This window comes from Podarcis vaucheri (assembly GCF_965113315.1).
Source record: "Podarcis vaucheri genome assembly, chromosome: 2".
Classification (NCBI taxonomy): Eukaryota; Metazoa; Chordata; class Lepidosauria; order Squamata; family Lacertidae; genus Podarcis; species Podarcis vaucheri.
In genome coordinates this window covers 52,641,368-52,664,163 of record NC_138760.1, presented here as the reverse complement: position 1 = coordinate 52,664,163, position 22,796 = coordinate 52,641,368, and the positions used below count along the sequence as shown (strand labels likewise).

At 38.4% G+C, this 22,796-nt stretch overlaps 1 protein-coding gene across 19 annotated transcripts in view; it reads right to left on the bottom strand.

The window, feature by feature from the left end:
- TENM2 (teneurin transmembrane protein 2) overlaps positions 1-22,796 on the bottom strand; it is a 750,319-nt gene that overhangs the window by 83,033 nt on the left and 644,490 nt on the right. For 15 of the 19 annotated variants that reach the window (XM_082214667.1, XM_082214666.1, XM_082214669.1 and 12 more), the window contains 3 exons: positions 21,573-21,767; positions 9,935-10,135; positions 8,858-9,070 (listed from right to left, as the gene is read on the bottom strand). In XM_082214667.1, coding sequence (XP_082070793.1) covers positions 8,858-9,070; positions 9,935-10,135; positions 21,573-21,767 — 609 coding nt within the window. The remainder of the gene's footprint in view (positions 1-8,857; positions 9,071-9,934; positions 10,136-21,572; positions 21,768-22,796) is intronic. The other 4 variants (XM_082214655.1, XM_082214668.1, XM_082214671.1 and 1 more) reach the window with 1 other exon arrangement.

Genomic DNA, 22,796 nt, shown 5'->3' with positions numbered 1-22,796 from the left:
GACCTATTACTATCATGCTAATGGTGTAATCGTTTTCAGTAGTATGGTGAATTGGGACCATGTTCAAGATATTTGGTGGACCTTTTGGAGAAAATTAAAATGTACGCAGCTGAAATTCTAGCTACATATATTATTCACTAACAGCTTTGTTATTTAACATATACCTAAAGAAAACATAATCATCTTCTTTGTGGTTTTGACTTAGAACTCACATAAAATTGAACACATATTCTAAAGTTACCAGTGCTTGTATATTTCAAATTTTTGTATTAAGAAATGAATCAATGTTTAATTATATGAAAAAATACCTCTATTAACTCCTGTAATTTGATGCAGAATAACTACCTGAAAATGCCTACATGCTGTCCTTCTTTGCTGTGCATAAATAACATGCCTTGTTCTTTGTAAGTTGATTGAGCTACTCTGCACTGGACTGCTAATGCATCAATATAGAATAAAGATATAATGGGATTAGGAGAAAAGCAATAAACCTGCATCTTTCTTGAATGGCAGTTTTTCAAAATTATGGTTCCCTGTTACCAATACAGCAAACCTAGTGCCTTTTGATTTACATAGTTTCTCAGAGTACTATGAAAATCTTATAGGATTTACAATGCTATGAGTCTTAGAGGATAGGATTGAAACAGGAATGAAAAGAAACAACTTGCTCGTTTGCTTGTTTGAAAACCCAAAGGGGAAAAAATAGTCTTGATGAAAGAAAAACATGTGACATGACAGTTGCCATTACAAATTAAACACTGGGATCACATAAAACCTCATCCAAGCTGCTGTGGGGGTGGGGTGGGGAGGACAAGTACAGACGGTCTCTTGCACATCAGCTGCCACTGAGTAGTTCACATCATGAAAAACCAGCTGCATGTCCTGCATCTGGAGCAACCTATTATAGGGAGAATGCTGTAAATCAGTCAGTCTACACATGCAACAGTTGCTGTAATCTGGCAGGAATTTTTGCAACTGCAGAATACATTTTTCAGCCAGAGTGATTATTGGAATCATTGCTAAATTGCTGGGGACAGCCTAGATCACACATTGTGCGATTTGGCTTTAAATGATAAACGATATTAGATGGAATTCACCCAATGAATTGCATCAATGCAGTTCTGCCTACCCTCCATACCACATCTGCACTCAAGGCCAAATGGCATGGTCAGTGTCGCATGTAGTAAGACTCTTACAAGGGCATTATTTATTTTCATCCTACGATTCCTATTAATATATCAGACTACAATGTAAATCAAATTGTAAAATGTGTCTTTTGCTTCTTATCCCACATTAGTAACACTCAGGTATGTACATAAAGAACCTGAGAGGCTCAGTTACATTTTTGGTGTAAAGAGTGATAAGTCATAGGAGAATGTTTTTTCAAATATATTCAACTAGTAGCAGAAATGATTGAATTATACTGAGATAGTGCCAATACCAGGATCAGCCCTTCACCTTCATGCTAGGTCTTGATGAGGATAAAGTTGGTGGAGAATTTGTGTTTACAACTCTAAGGCGTCTCCATAAAACCATACATGATGCCTGTGGAAATAATGCCACTGTCTAGCCCATCAAATGTCAAATAAATAAACAACTATCTGACATTTAGAAGACATCTGAAGGCAGCCCTGTTTAGGGAAGTTTTTAATGACTGATGTTTTAATGTATTTTTAATCCTTTGTTGGAAGCAGCCCAGAGTGGGTGAGGAAACCCAGCCAGATGGGTGGGGAATAAATAAATAAATAAATAAATAAATAAATAATAACAATTCAATTATTATTATTATTATTATTATTATTAAACAAAGATTTTTTTGCTTACTTTTATTTTTAAAAAAGATAAAGATTGAACTTTGCAAGTTTACTTACAAGTAGTTCCACTGACCTCAGTGAGTGTGCTTCATCTGAGCTCTACAAGAGAATATCACCCAGATCATTTGCAAATTTCTATATACATACAACTTCAATATGCAGCTGGTGTCTGGAAAGACATGATTTCAGTCTCAATAGTTAGCTGAATATTCTGGATTTTTCATTCAAGAATTAAAAGTATGATGCTATGATGCATTATTATAAAATAATAATGTACAGACCAATTCTGCAAATCATTTTCATGTGTGGCTCTGAGATTTTCTTCTTTTTAAGAAGCTCCCTACTTTTTATTTGACTTCCAATAGTGAGCGCCCAACTACCACCAGAGTTTATCTCTACAGTTAAAATATCTCTGTTATTTTGTCTCCAGCAATACCGTGTAATACCTTCACTCACGGAAACTGGTGCTTGACACTACAGGGTATAAAATAACATAGAAAACACATTGTTGGAACATTAACAGTTGGCTAGTGCAGTAAATACACTTCAGGACAGCAAACTCAGCTCTTTCCTTTTAGCAGTTAGATCAGCAGCTTGATCAATCCTATTTCATTTTTCTTTTCTTTCTGGGGCTTCATAAAAGTTCGAGAATTGATAGAAAAATCAATATAGCCCATGTAGACACAGGAAAGAAATATTCTTATTTAAGTCAGGAAGTTATTTACAAATATCTGCAGGATGCAGCTCTTTGAAGTCCTGCATGACACAGTTGAGAGGAACACAGCTGAGAAGTACACTGATTGCCTTTTAAAGTGGCCTAGAGAAGGAATAAGGTTGTATGTTTTGCACATAAATAAATGGAAAGGCGAAAAATGGCAACATTGTGTGGCATTTTCTAGTCATGACTAAAGGCGCGAAGTTAAGTGACAGATAACTGATATTCCTATTGAAATTGTGTTTTATCTGTTCCTAGAAGTTCATACAACAAGCAACTGTTGATTCTCAATAAAGCCTGAATATAATTAATTATGTTTTTACCCTACCAGCAGATAGAACAAAATTGTCACCAAAGTAGATACAAGCTACAAAAAATGAAGCACACTTTAAAATTCCACTAAATTATTGATACTTAGGCTGTAATCCTAGACATATTTATTTGAGAGTAAGTTCTATTCAACACAACATGAATTATTTCTGAGTAAACTTGCACAGGAATGTGCTACTAAGACCTATTAGTGCGCAGTTACCAACCAATGGGATCACCACAGCATCAACAGCCTTTCCACGCATGGAGGCCAGAGCGGGGGGAGAGGCAGACGTTTGCTGCACTAGCGAACAAGAAAATTGTGGTCATTTTGATCCTAAGACACTGTAACGCCATTATTGTTGTTTCCTGTACCTTGGCCCCGGCAACCTCGGACTACCTGGCTGGCAAAGCCACAGTTTCTTTTACTAAACTCAGGTGTGCCTGGGAAGACTGCTTGGCAATTATGGTATTATTTCATTATAATTTTGTTTCAACATAGATTTAGGCAAATGTCATATGTTCTCTTGCACAAAAGAAGATGCAGTATTGATCACATTGGATGAAGACATTTAAATCTCTATTGTAGAAACTTTGTTGATTAAGCAGGTGGCGGCATTTGTATTCTTTATCTAGTCATGTCCTTTTTCTCACTTTCTTATAGATTGGAGTGAAAGGGCTAGAAATAACTACAGGAATATGACACCTTCTCCTCCCCAGCACTTTTTCAGAATTGCTTGCTTTTGTCAGAGGTAGCACATTTCCCTCTTTGTTATCTTCAAATTTTATCCCATCTCTTGCGGAAATTGTTTCTGCTTTTTTAAAGCTATTATTGTAATTACTTTAAGGAAATCAGTAAGAAAAAAAAAGAAATCTTTGACACAAAGAGTATTCTAATGGGACAAAACTATCCAGCAGTGCTGGAAGGCAACACAATGTTCTACTGGGCATAGATTTGTTGATTACTGACTTAGCTATAACAGTAGATGAAATGCAAGCAATATTCTTGATCGGCTGCAACTCTTTCCCCCTTCCCTAATACTCTCCACCCCTTCTGCTCCCTGGGCCTGGAAAACGCAGAATGTTTGTATGATGCCTAAAAGGGCAAATGTTTTAAGGTGATCTTATCAAAACAATATCTACTGCTCTACACAGTAAGATTAGTGGTGAATACCAATAGTCACAATCTAATGTACAATATTATTGTTTTGTCATTCCGAGGAATAGGGTCCAAAATGAAAGCACTTTTACATGGGCTTTTGCCACAGAAATATCCGGTTGAATAAAATAGAATACCAAATATTACATGTATTTGAGTGTGTGCTGTTTTAAAAAGTATTATACATGTGAGTAAAGCTCAGTTAACTCTTCATTGAAAAGTGGGATCAAATACACCGCAGCAGCCATGAAAAACATTAACAAGGCTTCTATGTAAAGTATTCTACAACTCTGTATTCCAAGAGTCCTCAACCATGGGTGTTTAATCAGCCCTTCATTTTTTTAGTGAAAAAAATCAATGTTTTTAGCTTTATGATTCTTTACGTAATGCACATACATGTGCTAAGGGTCACACTGACTCAAACAAATGCTATTTAAAGTAATTAGTTACTTGTCATGTCTATAGATGTTTAGCTCAGAATCTGTACTGTTTATTTCATGTGGGAAAGAAACATAGAAGGTAAAACATCCACCCCACCCTAATATTTTGTTTATTTTATAGTAGGCAAATCACCCATTTTCCTTAATATCACCAAAAATGGTATTAGGGGTCAACAGTATCCCACAGGTTTGCAAAACACATTTACAAACCTATGTGTTCTCTCATTGTTTAAATTTTTATTTGGATCCAGCAAAACTATTTTTACATCATAGCTATCACATTGCATGAAACTTATTAATCTGGGTTTACTGAGTTCCAAATTTAAGGCGCAATAATTTGCAAGCCAATAGCTCCCACACCTCAGCAAGATACCAGACTTAAGGGCTATTCTTAGTCATGAACCTTTAGGTGGCCCTTTTTCTCTGTTCATAGAAATGTGTTGCTGAGGGATGCCCTCATCACTTCTGGGGCACAATGTCACCGGCCTCCTTGAAAAAATTCAATACCATCATCAGATGTGATGATCAGCTTCAACACTGAAGTACCACTGTGAGACAAATTTGCTCCTCTGTAAGATCTATGGGATATGTTTACCTGCACTCCTGCACAATCATTCTTGCCATGTGAAAATAAATGCCATTCACATGAGATGTCCAATGTGGCAGCATATTTATGATTGAAATCTAGGCCCAGTGGAGGTTAACAAAGCAACAATACATTTAATGGGGCTCTGTATATATAACAACTGGGCAGTGGATGATCTAAGCAAAAAAGCAACCTCTGGTTTTCACATGGAAATCATCAAACAAATCACAGAACAAAAACAAACAAACCCCAAACTCTCATGGTAAAATTTTAGCATGTAATATGTTCAAGAATTCACTTTGCGTTGGCATATTTCTTTTTGTTGTTGCTCAGTTGTAATTTCTGTTCTATGGTTTCATTATAACCTTATCCGATGATTGTAAATCACTTCATAAGTACACCACAGACCTTCATTATCACTGCAGGGAGCTGTTTTTCTCTGTGAGTTAGCAGGTGCAGGAATGGGATAGTGGTTGCAATATGCCATATAGAAAGATCTCTGGGATCTACTTCATTGACATAAGGCCACCACCTACTGTGGCTGTTTAAGTGAAGATCAGTGGCATGAGCACATTTTTAAAATGGTGCATAAGGTTTTTGCATTACTACTTTTCCAGTTAGATATAGTCACTTAACCTCTTAAGAATGAAAACGCATCATTTTCAACATATATATTATTATTACTGCACTGCGTGTTCTACAGTAGTTCTACAGTACTGTTTTTACCTATAGTGAGCATCCACGTCTAGAATGGGTGAGAGTTTGTGTCAAAAATAAAATCCTGTATTTCAGAATTCTCAGCCCATTATGAGCCAAGCCCAAACCCTCTCCGTTGCTTGTACTGAGCTTAGTACCACCTCAGAAGCAGCAGACTATGTGCATTTACATCTCCTACCCTTTACACTCGAATTAATCTTGCAGTTGGTGTAATAACACTGGGGACGGTAGGGGCTGGGGCTTTAATTTTATTGAGAACACTTCTGCAGCTGCATTCTGGATACCAGGACCCCCCAAGTAAACTACATTCCCTGAGGGAACATAGGACAGCATTCCTCAAGGTCCTTCTTGCTGTGAAGCCCAGTGTTAGCACCACCACTGTCAAGGAAAGTTTTGGAAATATGGAAGAGGATGATTTGGGGAGTGGGGGGCAGGATGTGGAATCACATTTCTTCATCAGCTTGGAAAAATTATGGGGAAGTTTACTTCTATGTACAGTGGTGCCTCGCAAGACGAAATTAATTTTTTTTGTCTTGCAAAGCACGGTGTCAGGAAAGTTTTGAAAAAGCTTCAAAAATCACCAAAGTCTTTAAAAACCTCAAAAAAGGCTACCACACCGCGTTCTATGAGTTGTTCCTCGAGGTCAAGTCGCAACTGTATTAACGGTGTTAAGAAAAAGGAAACAAACTTGCAAGACGTTTCCGTCTTGCGAAGCAAGCCCATAGGGAAAATCGTCTTGCGAAGCAGCTCAAAAAACAAAAAACCCTTTCGTCTAGCGAGTTTTTTGTCTTGCGAGGCATTCGTCTTGCGGGGCACCACTGTACATGAAGCTCCTGGCAGGACTGAAGTAAAAAGAAAAAATGAAGATGCTGAGATTCACTTGTTATAGAAAAAATAGAAACCCAAGGATAAACGTTCAAATTAATTTTGTAAATGTTTTAAGATTCTGTAAGCTCCAATCCTAAAGCATAATAAGGTAACATCATTCTCAGTATATTTTCTATTCACCAATAATAAGGCTACAGTTTTTATACGACTCCTAAGTCCTACAAAGTTTGAGAGGAGTGCTTATGCGTCAATATTTTACACTGGAAAAACAAAGTTCAAATCTGTAGACAATGCTTTGGAAATTATTTGCAGGAAAGACTGTGACAGTGCACACTGACAGTACTTCAAAAGTGGTTGTTTTTTCCTCTCACTTGTGAAAAGCAAGGTAAAATGTTTTCTTCATAGTTTAGCCTTTATAGTTGGAACTATTAACCAGTAGGCGCAAAGTAGAACAAATCATATCCAAGCAATCTAAATACATTCATCTTGTTGGGTGCACAGTAACATCAAACTAAGATTGCAGTCCTATACACACTTACCTGAGGGTAAGTCTCACTGAATTAATTTGGACTTACTTCTGAGTAGATATGCATAGGACTGCACTGTAAGACTCTTAGGTTACAAAAATACATGAAGACGTTTTTAAGAATAAAGACGTTAACCCAAAGTTAGTGGAATAAGGTAAACCTTTTTGGAACAACTATTGATTAGACACAACATTCATATAAACCAAAATTAGTCTTGAAATTTACCCCATAAATGAACCACATAAGAAGAGATGCTGCTGCTGTTGCTGTAGAAATGCATAAGGCCAAAACAAAAACAGAAAACCAGCCTGCATCTGCTTGGGAATATCGATTTAATGTTTATAAATTGTGTTAGAAGTATGCTATAGCAGTATGCTAGCATCACCTTTAAATATGTGCAGGATATATATTTATTTTAAAGGTCATTTCTCTTTCTAATTTAAGTGTGTGTCCCAAAAGGTTTAGTTACCCAAAGAGACTTAAAAAAAGACACTTAACAAAAATAAAATAAAATTCTGACAAACACATCCAAATAACTTTGGTTTAAAACAAAAACAAGTCACTGGTAATAGGGCTGTCCTTTTAGAGTCTCCAGTTGCCATCATAATTTCAATTATAATTTGTCCTTTTTAAAAATGTTTCATTCACCCACCAAAGAAATGTTAAAAAAAAAGAAATATTGAATAACTGCTTGTTTTTAATTCTCCTGGACATTTTGAAAAGAATTCGTTATCTAAATAAATGGCTCAGGGAAAAAGAAAACAGGCACACATTCTTGAGGTTTTTCTTCCAGGTTTACAAATAATGATGTGCTCAGTCTTGTATTACTTTTGTACACAACATAAGTAAATTCTCAGCAGCTATCTGGGTTTTCCATGCACAACATACATCTTGAAAGGATAAATTAAGTAACTTAGGTTTAAAATTCAAAATGGTCAAAAACATCTGAAGCGATATATGTTTGTTATTACTTTCCAGGCTGACATATCACAGTGGAGATGCAATTGTGTTAGTCATGGCACTCGGCATGATTCCAAAGCTGTGCTGAGTAGCATGCTGTTTGGAAAGGGTATACCAGCATGCTGTAGCATTGGCTCGGCCCTCCCATGCTGTGTCAGTCTATAGGCAAACACCATGACCACTGTCACAGAACAACGCATGAAAATGCTAGGGAGCTATTTCTGTAACAACGGGAAGCCAGTTCCCCCTCAACTTGACCCCTGCTCTTGATGGGTATTGTGGTGATGTGTTTTGAATGGAATATTTAATAAGCAGGAAGCATCAGGTCAGGAAGTGAAAAAAGAAGGACATTTGTTGAAACACACACACACTAAAATTTAGTTGAAAATCCCATCTTGTAGGTAATACCCACATAGAATAAATAGTATATCATTTAGTGGAAACCTAGTTTACATCAGTATACAATTTAACTTAGTACTGACTTGAAACAGATTTTCCTGCTTGGGGTTTCAGAAATGAAGCTAGTGCTGTTTGTTTGCTTATAAAAACTTAAAATCTAAATATTTTTCAATAGAAACTGATGACTGCTCCAGTTATAAAACTGCAGTTATAAAATTAATTATTTATAAAATATAAAACAACCCACATCTCAACCAAATCATAAATACAAATGTCAGCATAAAAAACAAAGACCACAATAACACTAAAAATTGGAAGCATAAGAGTCTATAAAGGGACAGCCCTTTGCCATACACAATAGTAACTATGTTTCTACAAGTTATGAAAAGAAAGCAATATGTGCCTGTTTCGGTGGCTGTCGTTTGCCTACCAATGGTGCAGTGCTCCCCATTCCAGCCCTCTCGGCATTCACATTTCCCATCTTTACAAGTTCCATGCTCTGTGCAGCGGGGATGGCAGACACGTTGGTCACAGGCTACCCCCGTCCAGCCCTCTTCACAGCGACATGCTCCGCCAATGCAGACACCATGGGTGCCACAGTCTACAGAGCACACTTCTGGAGGGAGAAAAAAGAGGAATTCGGTTATTGCCAAACATTGTCATGGGTACTGGCAGCATCTTGGATTTAGGGATTTGCACTATCATCAGCAAGATATGCAGAAGGGGTACACCTTTGGAACTCAAATGGTTGCTACGACCTACTCAAGCCTTTGCAATTCTGCTGAGAAAGCCAACAAGAAAGACCACTTCAAAGTGAAATTTATGCTACAGACATCTGAGTAAACCAGCCTAGCTCCAAGATTCACCCCAATTAATACCTAAGAAAATGAGTACATTTTTAAATCACCAATTTGTTGGATGTACCCTGAACTGCCACATCTAGATGCCAGGATGCCTCTTCATGACCATGCTACAAAATACAGCCTCCAAAAATGAAATAAATTGGAAATGTAAGTCTTTTGTATTTTGACCTTATTTATCAGCAATATATGCCAGCTACATTATCATTATCAGTGAGAGTAAGTAGGATGGAATTATGTTAGTTACCAAGAATCATATGGATACGTGAGGAGGGGACAATCAACATTTTACCTTAAAATATAAAGTGAGAATGGTGGGGCAAGAACTAAATTTCAAAATTACATTGTATTACTCTAATCAATGAAAAAAATAGAATGAAAAAATATGTGCCATATACTATACCTTCATGTGTGAGAGAAGTAGCAGACTCATCAGAATCATTAAGAGAGCTTCAATATAGGTGTCTGAACTTACCTTAGAAGTGTAGCAGTCACTGTAACAGTTGAGTTACTGAGCTGAATCACTGATTTGTACTATCTTGAATAAGTAGTCAAGGACCATTGATTATCAAGATTTCAAAAGGCTAAAATAAATTGCACAAATTAAATGTTTTTCTTACCAACGGAGCAGTCTGGTCCCATCCAGTTGGGATCACAGTTACAGAGGCCTGTGTCAGAGAGGTATGTGCCATGCCCACTACACTGGTCTGGGCACTGGGCACGTGGAAGTTCACAATTTAAGCCTCCCCAGCCTGGGCTGCAGAGACACTCTCCATTTACACAGATACCATGGTTGGAGCAGGAAGGATCCAAGCAATCAACTAAACACACACAAAAAAAACAAAAACAAAATAAACACTCTGTGAAAAAGGTCAGTGCACAGAATGTACAGTCTGAATTGACACCATTTGATGGATCTGTGCTCAGCAGGTTCCGCCTTGCTGCAATGAACTAGAGCAAATACGTGCAGTTGTTCTTTAGGCTATCTATTTTGGGAATCTGAAAATATAAAAAGGTCACTCTGCTTGCTCTGGAAGAAATTCCAAAAGCTGAATCTAGTCAGAAAAACAAAGGAAGGAGAGATCATCAAAACAAAGTTGCAGTCAGGGCTAATTTGAAAACAAACCACAATATTCCAAACATTGGGATACCTAAGTGGCTTTTATTCAGTTCTAATTCTGCAGATGTTCCAACAGCACAAACCTGTACATAGCAATTTCTGTAACTGAGAGTCATTAAGAATCTAATCCTTTGTGTTTTTCTGTGGAATCTCTCAAAATAATTACCTCTCTAATTTACAAAAGCTTTATCCTATGAGAAGAGATGGAAAGGCTACAACAGAGATGAAAAGGCTCTCTCTCTTTCTGTTACCTAATTTAAGATGTCAATCTGAATGCTTAAGTCAGCATAAACCAGGTTGTCAACACAAGATATCCATATTGATAGACACACACTCCCCCCCCCCAGCTCTGCAAATGACTGCAGTATACCATACATTCACACCAGCGCTATTATGTTCAAGTGGGAGAGGGGCAGATTTGGTGGGAAGAATAGTACTGAACAATCCCACTAAATGTGCTGATCAGGAAAACATAAGATCCCCAATGAACATGCCAAACAAGAGCACAACTTTTGAAGAACTTGTGACAATTGCCTGTTTCCACACAAGCACCTGTATCTGAAAATGTGAGCTATTTTATCCCAGCAGATATTTTACCTGTGATGGGGTTTGGAGTCCCCTTTTCCTTAATTTCCCCTGCCACTCTGCACTGAGTAGTTCTGCAAGATAGAAATGCCACCTTGCCAAGCCCCCATCAGCATTACTGATATGAAAGTTTGCTAAGCAGCCAAAACACACATCCTTAAGTTCTGTGCTTTGAATCATTCTGTGTGGCTGTTGAACAGTGGTAGTATCGGGGGTGGGTGAGTGGGATGGGATCCCGGAAGGGACACATAAGGGCACCAAATGCATTTCTTGGTGGGGTAAAGCTTCCCCCCAAAATAAATATTAGCATTTTCCATCAGTAAAAAGAAAGCTGGAACTGGAAGGCCTTTCCATCCACACTGCTGAGAGAAGCGTCACCACATTACTCCTTTAACTGCCATTTAACCCCACACATTTCATCAGGCTACAGCAGATATGATGGGACTTCAGAGTTTCTTCATTGGTTCACCTGAGGAGACCAATCACTTTTGGCTCCTCTTCTTAAACTCTTCTCATTCCAGCTGGATATTACAAGAAATTTGTAATTAAGAACTAGTGCTTGACTTGGCTTTCTTCTACCTTCCAAATTGTTGCATGCACAGAATAGGGCCCGCTCACACAATGGAACCTTTCTCCCTTCTCCTTCCACAACAAAGCCCTTACTCCCAAAACTGTTCTGCTGGGTTGGGGGAACCACATGAACAGATTTAGAGTGTACAGGGGCACTTGCACTACTTTGAATCCCACCCAAAATGTCTAGGAAATTCTAGCATACTTGGGTCTCAAGGATTTCAATACAGTGCCTGCTACTGCTGCTACTGCAGGGCATACAAACCCTCTTGGGACTGTGTGACCTACCGCCACTGCGGGGCTGTTTGGGTTTTGTCCAGCTCTGGTGCCCTCCATCACTCCCACAGGGTATATCAAGCCATTTTGCACTTCCACTTGCGCCTTTAGCACTCAGAAAATGACATGTGCCAGTTGCCATGCCATATCTCTACTCCTCTAGGTCTGCCATGTCCAGCATGAAAGCTAATTAGCATGTCCTTCTGGTCTTGAGTGAGGACTTGACTGCCCTTTAGTTTGATGTTTTTGTCATGTTGCTGAATAATTAGTTCAGTAAGTTGAGACCCAGCTAGGTAGGATTTTAAACAGGTGGTAAGCAGCAGTTCAGAAAATTTTGTATAAAGTCTGGCAACTGATTATGAAAGGGATGAGTTTAGAGGTTGATCAGGTCAAGGTATATATGATTAGTTGTAGAACTGATCAATAGGGGAGGGATAAAGTAAGAATTAATTAAATAGTAAAGGGGAAATCAGCTATGAATTAATTAGCAAGGGAATCTAACATATACAGATGCTGAGGGAAAGATGATGCCTCAGAGAAAGATCAGCAGCAATGTACAGGGGCAGGGGTAAATCCCAGACAAAGAGAGTTCTGAATTAAGAGAGAAAATGGTAACTTTACCCTAAGTCTGTAATCACACACACATTTCTCACTGCACCCAAATTCTCTGCACTTGAACACATATACAGAACCAGAATTAGAAGGCCACAGGCAACCATAAAAATCAGATCCCTTTCAAGAGAGACAGGAAAAATGAACTGGCTGGCTCTCCAAGGGAAGGATAACTCTAAAGATCATTTTGGAGTAATGATGCTTTTCTTCTGCCTTCGAGTGATTGGAGGATGACAATCCACTTGGTGGCGTCTTGTGCCGACACACAAAAACAGAAAACATTGTTACTTCCAAGGTGTATCATGAGTGTACTAACATAATTCTGTCGGTTTCTAATCTCTAGCTACATCTTCCCCAAAGAATTATCATATTGTTTCTTTAAGCAGGGCCTCAAAAGCCACCTCTGTTTTACCATGGTCCATGGTGTTTGAAGCATGGTTGATGATGGTGAGAAGGAAAAAAAATGTGAGAAGGATGCCAGGGCAGAAACAGACATACTAGCATGCAGAATGTATTCCAGCCCAGGAGGAAGATACTTTTGCCATGGTGGCTGAAAACAATTATTTTATAATGATTAAGGTTTTAAGCTCTCTTCGTCTTTCATATAACATGCGAATGCTGAATATTTTCAGTTTAGAGCTACATCCATTCTAAGATAGTAGGAAGAAGGGCATTTTCTCAGCCGGAACTCACTGGAACTGAGTTCCAGCACCTCTCAGGTAGGTGCCATTGCTATTATAAGAGAACAAGGGAGGTGTTCTTAGTGAGTTCCGGCACCACTTTCTTAAAAAAAAAATAGCACTGGTCTGCAGTGATCATTTTTCTTTCAATTGTACATCATCCTAGATTATATGAAAGACCATACTGTATAACTGCATACAAAGAATTAATGAAATGAAATCAAGAGTTTAGACTACATACTATCCACCCAATATAGCAGCTGTCCCATAAAAGAAAGAAAGAAAGAAAGAAAAACTAGAGGCCACAATCCATAAACTGTTGAAGCTAACGGGACTTCATCAGTATACAACTGCAAGTAATGTGGCTTAATGGGCTCATGGATCTTCATCATAGATTTATTTAGTATGACTAGTTTAACAATCCATTTTGGCTACTAACAACCATCCCATTTCCTTCCATTTGCTCACAAGCTGGTTTTCATCTTTTCATCATTTATTTTACCTTTTTCAGAAATAAGACAAACTGATCTATAATTCCTGACCCTTGCATTTCTCTCTAGCTTCCCTTCACCTGACTTCCAGGAGCCCTCAAAGATAATTGCTAATAGCTTTGCAATTTCTTCAGCTAATTCCCTCAGCACCCAAACGTATACTTCATCAGACCATGTTGATTTAAATTTATTAAAATATGATCTATTCATTTCCTGCCCCGACCTGTATTTCTTCTCTTTCTTGGTTATCTTCATCTGATTAATTTGTCTCTCTCAGTGAAAACTGAAGCAGAGTAGGCACTGGAAAATTATGGTTTTTGTATGTGTCACTAGCTTGCCTTTTACACAGAGATGGCAACCCATGGTTTTTCTTACTTTTAATGTACACAGCCGGGCTCACCAACTATGTCAATATCCCTTGTTAATTTTAATTTGTTATGTGCCTTTACCACTATGGATTCACACTTGTGCCAGTCTTTAAATCTAACAACAACAATACACCTTTAGTAGCACCTAAGTTTTGCTAAGAATAAAGTGCACAAATTCCAACCCTCATTTTCATCATCTTCTGGCATTTTGCTTTATGAAAGAAAAAACTTGAGTTCTATGCACACCATACTTTTAAAGCACATTCCCCACCTGCCCAAAGAAGCATGGGAACAGTAGTTTACAGAGCACCTTTAACAAATTACAGTTCCCAGGATTCTTGGGGGTGGTGGTGGATGGATATGCTTTAAATGTGTGGTATGTATGCAGCCTTGGTTGTTTAAAACAAAATTCTAAAGATACTAGTTTAGCATAAGGTGAGCCTATGCATGTTTACTCATAAGTAAGACTTACTGCCACTGGGACTTAATTATAGCAGTCATAAAAATGTCTCCTCCAAAGATTAATTTGTTTTATAGATTCCAAAGATGTACACATTTGCTGTGTAGGTAAGAAAATAAAACCATTTGAAAAAATACAATCTAAATAATCAATTACAGGCAGCATCTAGAGCAAATAAACAAGTAGCAGATGAATGAACAAAAATGTAAGCAGCAGACCAACCAAGAATTTGCTGAAAAAGAGGTGTTTTCTTCATTGAACAGACCACTTGTGAACAAATCATTTGGGGAAGGGTTGTCTGCTTTGAGTGTCACAACAGAAAAAGGCCCTCTAGGAGCGTCTGTGCCTCAGAAGGTAGTGTGATGTGCAGAAGGGCATCACCAGTTGATCACAGATTCATATGGGAAAGTGGGGGAGATGGTCCTTTAAATATCATGGTCCAAAGCTGATTTGTATAAGGCTTTAAACATATACCTCCCACTCTGAGTTGTACCTGGAAATAGACTACTAAGTAGTACTATTGATATAGCTGTAAAGTAATACTCTCCAAGAAACCAGCACTAGCCAGAACTCTTGCAGCAGTATTTTCAACTAGCTGAAGTTAGACTGTGTTACCATAATCCAGTCTAGATGGAGCTAATTCAAATGTGTAACTATGAGCAGGTTGCTGTACTAGCCTAAACTAAGCTTAAGCACTCCCAGACACAGCTGCCTCTTGGCATGCAAAAGGAGAGCTGTTCCCTTTAAATGTGAACAAACTTTGAAAGCAATGGAGAAGGAATTAAAAGCATTCACCTTTCAATTACCTTGAATGAGATGCAAGTAAGTCAGAGAGAAAGTATCAAAGTTCGTTAATGGATACAAGATCCCTTCCAGATGACCTCTTTATTGATTGTTCGTCCTGATTTGTTCACAGGGAGGCTAGATGATGTTGGGTATTTAACGAGCATTCATTCTGATTTGTTTGTGAGGAAGTCAGATGATGTTGCATCAAAGCAATTGTTATCCCACACTTTCATTGCATTTCCCCAGTCACTTTCCTTATTGCAAGAAGCCTGATCTTTGGGGGAAGTGCGTTTGCTGCGCAAGACCTGTGATTGAACTAGAATTGCACATCCTGACCTTGGTGGTATGGTATTGAATCCCACCTGAAAATAGTGACGGTCTGGAAGCACACACACCGTCTGTGTCACTTGAACAGAAAAGGCTCACTCCTACTAATCTGCACAGAATTAATTAAGCTAATCACTTTTCCCCATTGTACTAGGCCAGATGTAGAGAACTTGTAGTCCTCCGTATGTTGTTGGACTCCGGTACTCATCAACCCCAGCCAGCATGGCCAATGGTTCTGGATGGTGGTTGTTGTAGTCCAGCAACATTTGGGGGGTTACAGGCTCACTATTCCTGTACGAGGCAAATGTGTGTTACAGATTCCTGGCTCCATATCTGGTTCACATAAAATAGATACCAGGAATGCCTAGCAATAGTGATGTTACTGCTGCTTACTGGGACAGTGTAGGGGTGGGCAGAGCAGTGGTTCAGTTATGACTACAAAGGTACATCAATAGGAAACCTGGATTGGATTCACCAGTGCACCCACCCCATCCTGAGACATCAACCTCCCCACCCAGTAAGCTTCAGTTCATCACACAGCATTATCATGCGCATGCCAGTCTAGCTACAGAGTGATGTCAGCACTAGTTGCTACAGGCTCAGGGGGTGAGAAAGGGCCCTGAATCACAGCCCATTTTCTTTTTTAGAAGGATGTCCAATATTATTCAGAAAGGATTTGTGAATGGAGCCTATCATACTTAGACAGTGCATCTCAAAAGTTGTCTTAACAATATGAGACTTAGAATCTGCAACCCCTTAGAGCTCAGATCATTAGAACTCATTTAGTGATGAAGCCTCCATGGATTGACAAAAGGGGAGAGTGAATGTAATTTATTCCCACAAGGACAAAAAAGAAGGTCAAGGAGTTTCCCTGACAATGTGTTCTGTAAGCTCCTCTAGGGCCAAGAATTACACTTACAAAGTTAAATGCCATTGAAAAATGACTCAACCATGAAAGTGACAAGAAAAACACTGTTAACCTAACCTAATTTGTTAATTTCACTCACTTTCTACCCCAAATTGCATTGAATGAAGCCTGACAAGTTAGCTATTTTCATTTTTGTGTGCAGACTTAATAGAGCAACAGTGTTTATGCAGCAAAATTTGTAGATCACAAATATTGATTTTGGTGCCATGGCCATTTCAGGTAAATTGTTTGAACGATATGACTATGATGAATATCTGAAATAAAAAGCTAGCGGGGGGAAAATGCTGACCTACAGTATCCAATTCCATTTCCTAGCTGGAAAGTAGCATATGAATCAACCTTGATCATTCTTTCCAAAAGCACAAATCAATAGAGAAGATTTTTACCCTTTAATAAAAATTCAGGTATGTTTATGTGTTTTGTTACTGTGTTAATTCCTGAAATGCAATGCAACAAGATTTTAAAACTGTTGAGGAACTGCCTTACTATTCATTATCTACACTACTAAAGGGGTGGGGAAGCTGTGTCCCCCCCAGATCTTGTTGGACTCCACCTCCCATCAGTCCTGGTCAGCAAGGTCAATAGCCAGGGGTTATGGGAGTTGTAGTCCAGCAACATCTCAAGGGCCACAGGTTAATCCTGTACTATTCTATTCAGAAACCTTTGAAGAACTGTGCGTAATGTTTGTAAAACGAAAGTGTTTAAAAGAATATGTGCCAATACTATGGAAACCTGTTTTTTCAAATGAGGCGTGCAAAAGGTTATTTTAACCTTTCTCGTCATGTTATTTCACCTTCTGTGCTTATAGTTAAAACACACTGCTTTCTAAAATCGATTTATCTTTCAAATTTCTTATCCTTCCATGCTTTTGATGAAATTATTTGCACCCTTTTTCCTAACACAAAGGAAGGTCAGACTCTAGCAGTCACAAAGAGTTTTTAAAAAGAACAGGATTTCATTAATGTTCAAGTGTTTATGGAAAATGTAAAGGAACTGCAGTACAAAGGTGATCTGCCTGTAGCTGATAGTATTCCTTTCCCATACTCTGATAACTTGGAGATGAAAACTAGTTTGAGGGAAAGGCAACACAGGTTCTGACTACTATGACTTGTAAAGGACAGCTGAAATGGAATAACAAAATGTCATGAGTATGAACATGTATAGACATTAACAGTAATAATTGACCATGGACTATAAACATTAATGTGTTATACAGCATTAATATTTCCTAGGTTTAATTTTGAAAATCTATTATAGCATTTCTTTCAAAGGAAAATGTGCTCATCTTGTAAGTAGTTCTTAAGGAGATGAATGAGCCCCTGTAATTATGTCGGATACAAAAAACTGCAGTGTACATTCTGAAAGCCAGCATTACTATATGCATGCATGGCTACTGTACATAAAATGCCAGGTATTTGTAAGCACTTTATGCAATAATGTAGTGATCATCAATCACTGCCCCTGCCTCTGCCTCTGTTGCTCTCCCTCTCCCCCCCCCACAGACAGACAGACATAGAAATAATACACTTTTATTAAAGGCTTAGGTAATTAATAGCTTTCACTTCAGTAAGCTTTAGATCAGATAGTAGGGGAATTCACACTGCTTACAAGATTTGGTCCAGCCCCTACTTCTGTGCTCTGAACAAGAGCAAAATTCAATCCAAAGTGCTTTGGAAGCTGTCCAATTCTGCTTGGAGTTTGAATCTTGACTTAGAAAATGAAACTCATGCCTTCCGCATTATGGAAAAATTCTTTTGACAGAAATGGAAGAAATGTGCAAGCAAAGTAGCCCCCCCCCCCACTTCTGAGTGGATAACGTCTGCCAAACTACAACTACATTTGCCAAACTAAAAAATGTTTACAGATTTTTGTGCTAAGCATCTTTAATTCCTCCCCCCCAAAAGGATTATATTATTGGCAGAACTGGATGGAAATGGCTTGCATGGTAGCACCTTTGGAAAGATGAACACACATGTTTTGGGCAATGAAAGAGTTAAGCAAGAAACTACAATCAAAAGGTCCAGAGATATTAGTGTTGTGCACCTTTAAAGTGGATTTTAAAGTAGGGGGTGAGATAACTAAAAGGCAAATGCTTCAATTCTCGTGGTTTTATGAATAGCAATGTTATTATTAAAACGTCATACATTGTAAAGGAAATGTCAGAACAGTGGAGCCAGAGACATATGATTTAAAAAATAACTTGAGCCTTGTGTTCTGCTCAGTTCACACCAAAACTCACAGAAACAAAGTGCAACACTGATTTGACAGGAGAGGATGTGTGGAAACAAGACACAGAGACCAACTAGCAGAACTAGCAAAGAGCACAGACAAGAGAACAAGGTGATACACATTGTTTCAACATCTCTTCCCCAAAGCGCAGTGCGTAGAGAGCTCTGGTAAAAGCATGTCATCTAATTAGAAGCTTAGATCTATCAGTTATGAATATCCCCCTCTAACCATGGCATTTTATTTATATGGCAAATCTAACAAGAAATGTTTGAATTTTTGCAAATCCACTATTTGCAGCATTTTTAAAACATCTGAACCTCTGAAGCACCACCAAAAGGTCCCCGCTTCACTTTGGAGAGATTCTACCAGGACAGTTAAGCCCCAAGCCCCAAATCTGTCTGAAGTAATTCCACTTTCATTTTTGATACAAGATTTGTCAGACCCTACTGCATGTCCCAATCAGACAGTTCCTCTGTACATTATCCATGGGGAAACGCAATGTGATAAAACTGATGGAGACTAAATGGCCATTAAGGCATTAGCAGCATACATCTGAAGCCCACAACAAAATGTGGAAGCATATTCCATAAGAGGAGTGCTTCTGTGTACACCTCCAACCTGCAACAGAGCCTTGTAGTTCTGTTCAGGTTAAATATTAAAATTATCAATATGTGCACTTAAAAAATAAAAACAGAAAATTAAAATTAATACCAAAAACAAACAAACACGTCAACAGTCATGTTTGGATACATTTGCTCAAACAAACATGCTGAAAAAAGCACAGCAAAGGCACCTGTCTGATATCAGTAGGCCGGGAGCTCCAAAGTACAGGTACTGCTACACTGAAAGATTGATATTTTACAACTGCAAAACAAGTAACATGAGACAGATCAAAGTGGTCAAGTGGGCATATTTGGGGCAAGGTGAGACATCAGGGGAGGGTTGAGTTTCAGGAGTGGAGGGGATAAGGGATAAGGAAGAGGCCTCACACAAAAAAAACCTTCTCCTACTATGAAATATAGTATTAGAGGGCTGGTAACCCGAATCTTATTATCTTACAGCTATACAGCAAGGGTGGGGCAGAATGCATTTACGGAGATGCAAAATATATCCATCAACCATAACCCCCAGTTATCAGAGGCTTCAGAAACAGGGCTGGCTTTTCTGTGCAGCAGGGTAAAGCAACTTGGAAAGGAATTGGTGTGTGAATTTTGCAGCAAGACTTTTAAATGTGTGTGGCTCTAGCCGTACAAGGGGTGCATGTCATTTGGGCTCTAGATGAGGCAGCAAAATGCCTCGAGCAAGCACTGTTGAGCAGGTACATCCCTGTGTTCCTCTGCTCTCAGTTTTCTTTTCAATAGGTTATTTTCACCTGACACATGACAATCTTGTGTCTTAAACTGCTCTCAGCTACAGACTTACTCGATAGCCTTATTCACACATTATTCCAAACTGTGTGGAGTTAATGCATGGAGATGACGCCAGGGCTGCACACAGTGCTCCCACCTGCTGCATCATCTTCCCAAATGGAAAGATCTCTAAGCAGAATCTAAGTGTATCCTCCTGCACTTAGAAGCCTCCCCATGATCCGGAACCTACATGTGGCACACATACTGCCACAGCAGGACTCACTTTACCTTAGCAATTAAGGAAGTGCACTAAACAAGGAAGCTGCCTTTGCAAATGACTTTAGAAGAGGTTGAAGCAAATCAGCATGCTTCTACTATTCCTGCAATATGTGCTAATATAAAAGGAAGCTGGAGGTGTTTCAAATTACCTCTTACTTTCCCTTGAAAGGAGTGCTTCCTTTGCCTACAAGTATGTCCTGACACTGAATTCTAAATATGTAGGTAAAAATTTGACATGATCACCCCCCGAGGACAGGTATGCTCAAGAACAGAGAACGGTCCATACTGTCACATGCATTTCTTACATGATAATTTAGTAGGAACATAGCATTGGATGCTGATAGCATATATCTTCTACTGTACATGGAACCAGCTACTTTGCATGCTTCGACTGTAGCACCTTATTTTCTGGCAAAGTGGAGTATGCTTCTGAAAGCAGCAGTATTAAATGAAATCTCTCCATTTATGGCATGCAACACCTTACAAAAATTAACCATATACAAAAATCATTAAAAAGCTTCATTGTTGGCCATATATGGTCATGTTCGATTCCACTTCTCTTCTCTGCCCCCAACTCCTTCTGCGGAAAACTGCAGCTACTTAAATGTTCAATACAAAGTGCTTTTTAGAATTCATTAAATTGCCGTCCTTTCTGTGTACCATCTACTTTCCTTTAATTCAACGTGATTGCATGTAACAATAATAATTTACTCTACATGGGGTCACTAAGTGACATGGATACCTGTAGTCTTTCAAATCTGGTTCCTCTTTTTCTGAATTAATTATGACTGAAGTGTTTGCTTTTATGGGTTTCCAATTATGCCATTTTATATACCGTCTTTTTTATTTGTTTTGTTCTGCATTTTGCACTTTAAAAACGTTCAATAAATATAATCCATATTTCAAAAGAAAGAAAAGATGGATCTGGACTCTTCAACAAAAGAATCACTCAGATTTACCTATGGTATATACTATTCTGCAATTGGTAGAATGATTAGGACTCTAAGTACATGGAAGAAAAGAAGTATAAATAAAAGTTCTACCAGCCAATAACACAGGAGGTACTGAATTCCTGAGATTCTTGTCCAGTACTATTATTCTTATTGTAACCACTGCATTATGGCACATTTCTTTTTGTCCTCTCACCCCCTTTACTCAACAAAAGCTGCAAAAATATAGTTTGTATTGTAGCATTTACCTTCCTCACAGTTTTCGCCTTTGTAGCCAACAGAGCAGACGCAGTTCCCTTCAATGCAAGAACCGTGGCCCCCGCATGAAGGATCAATACATTGGCTTATTGGTACATCACACTCTGGCCCTTTCCAGCCACTGTAGCACAAACAGGCTCCTTTGGTGTATTGTCCATTGCCACTGCACAGAACTGGGCACGCAGCTGGAAAATTGAATTAGAGAGAAAAAGGTAACAGCATGTCATGCATATATATCCACATACTGACTGTGTACAAGGCTATGGGTAAGACTATACTCATAAGCAACAGACTTCAAATTGTGATTTAATGGAAAATGCAAGTCATGCTGCTCTGATTGATCTTTGAGGACCTATAGATCTATGAGAGATGCAAATAACTTTTACTGAACAATCTATACTTGATGAAAAGAGACCCCAACTTTGGGGTCTGAATTTCATTTTATTTCAACAGTGGATATAATTTCAATAAATAGGTTCACTTCCTCATTTTGCACAATTTATAATCTGAAATCTATTACTTAATAAATCTCTATATCAAGCAGCACACAACTGTGGATATTGAATATTACAGCACTATCTTTGCATATGAAAGAAAAATAATTTCCATGCATTTTATAGTCACAACTATAAAAGCAATAGACAAATAAGGTATACAGCATCAAATACAATAGGGCATTAAAACATCCTTAATTAAAAAAGCACAATAAAATAAACAAGTTTAAAAACCAAGAATAGAGATAGTATTATTAAGGATGAACATTGTTTGACACAGTAGTAACATCTAAACGAAGGGACCTTTCGGACTAGCTGGGCTCTAAGTCAAAATAATAACATGAAAGATACATTATAATAATGTATTATTATAATGTGAGATCCAGGGAAGATGCTGTAGCAATGGCTTTACATGCAGTCCTGACTCATTTGGCGAAGCAAGGGAACTATGCGAGACTGTTATTTGTAGACCTTAGTTCTGCATTTAATACTATTCTTCCGCATCGATTGGTGCCCAAACTATTAGACCTGGGACTTCCACCATGTTTGTGCAGGTGGATATTAGATTTTCTATCAAACCATTCCCAATGGGTCAGGATGAGTTCCCACATCTCTGCGGATCTCATCATGAATACGGGGACGCCACAGGGGTGTGTGTTGAGCCCGCTTTTATATACGCTCTATACAGCTGACTGTGCCCCCAAATACCCCAGTAATAAG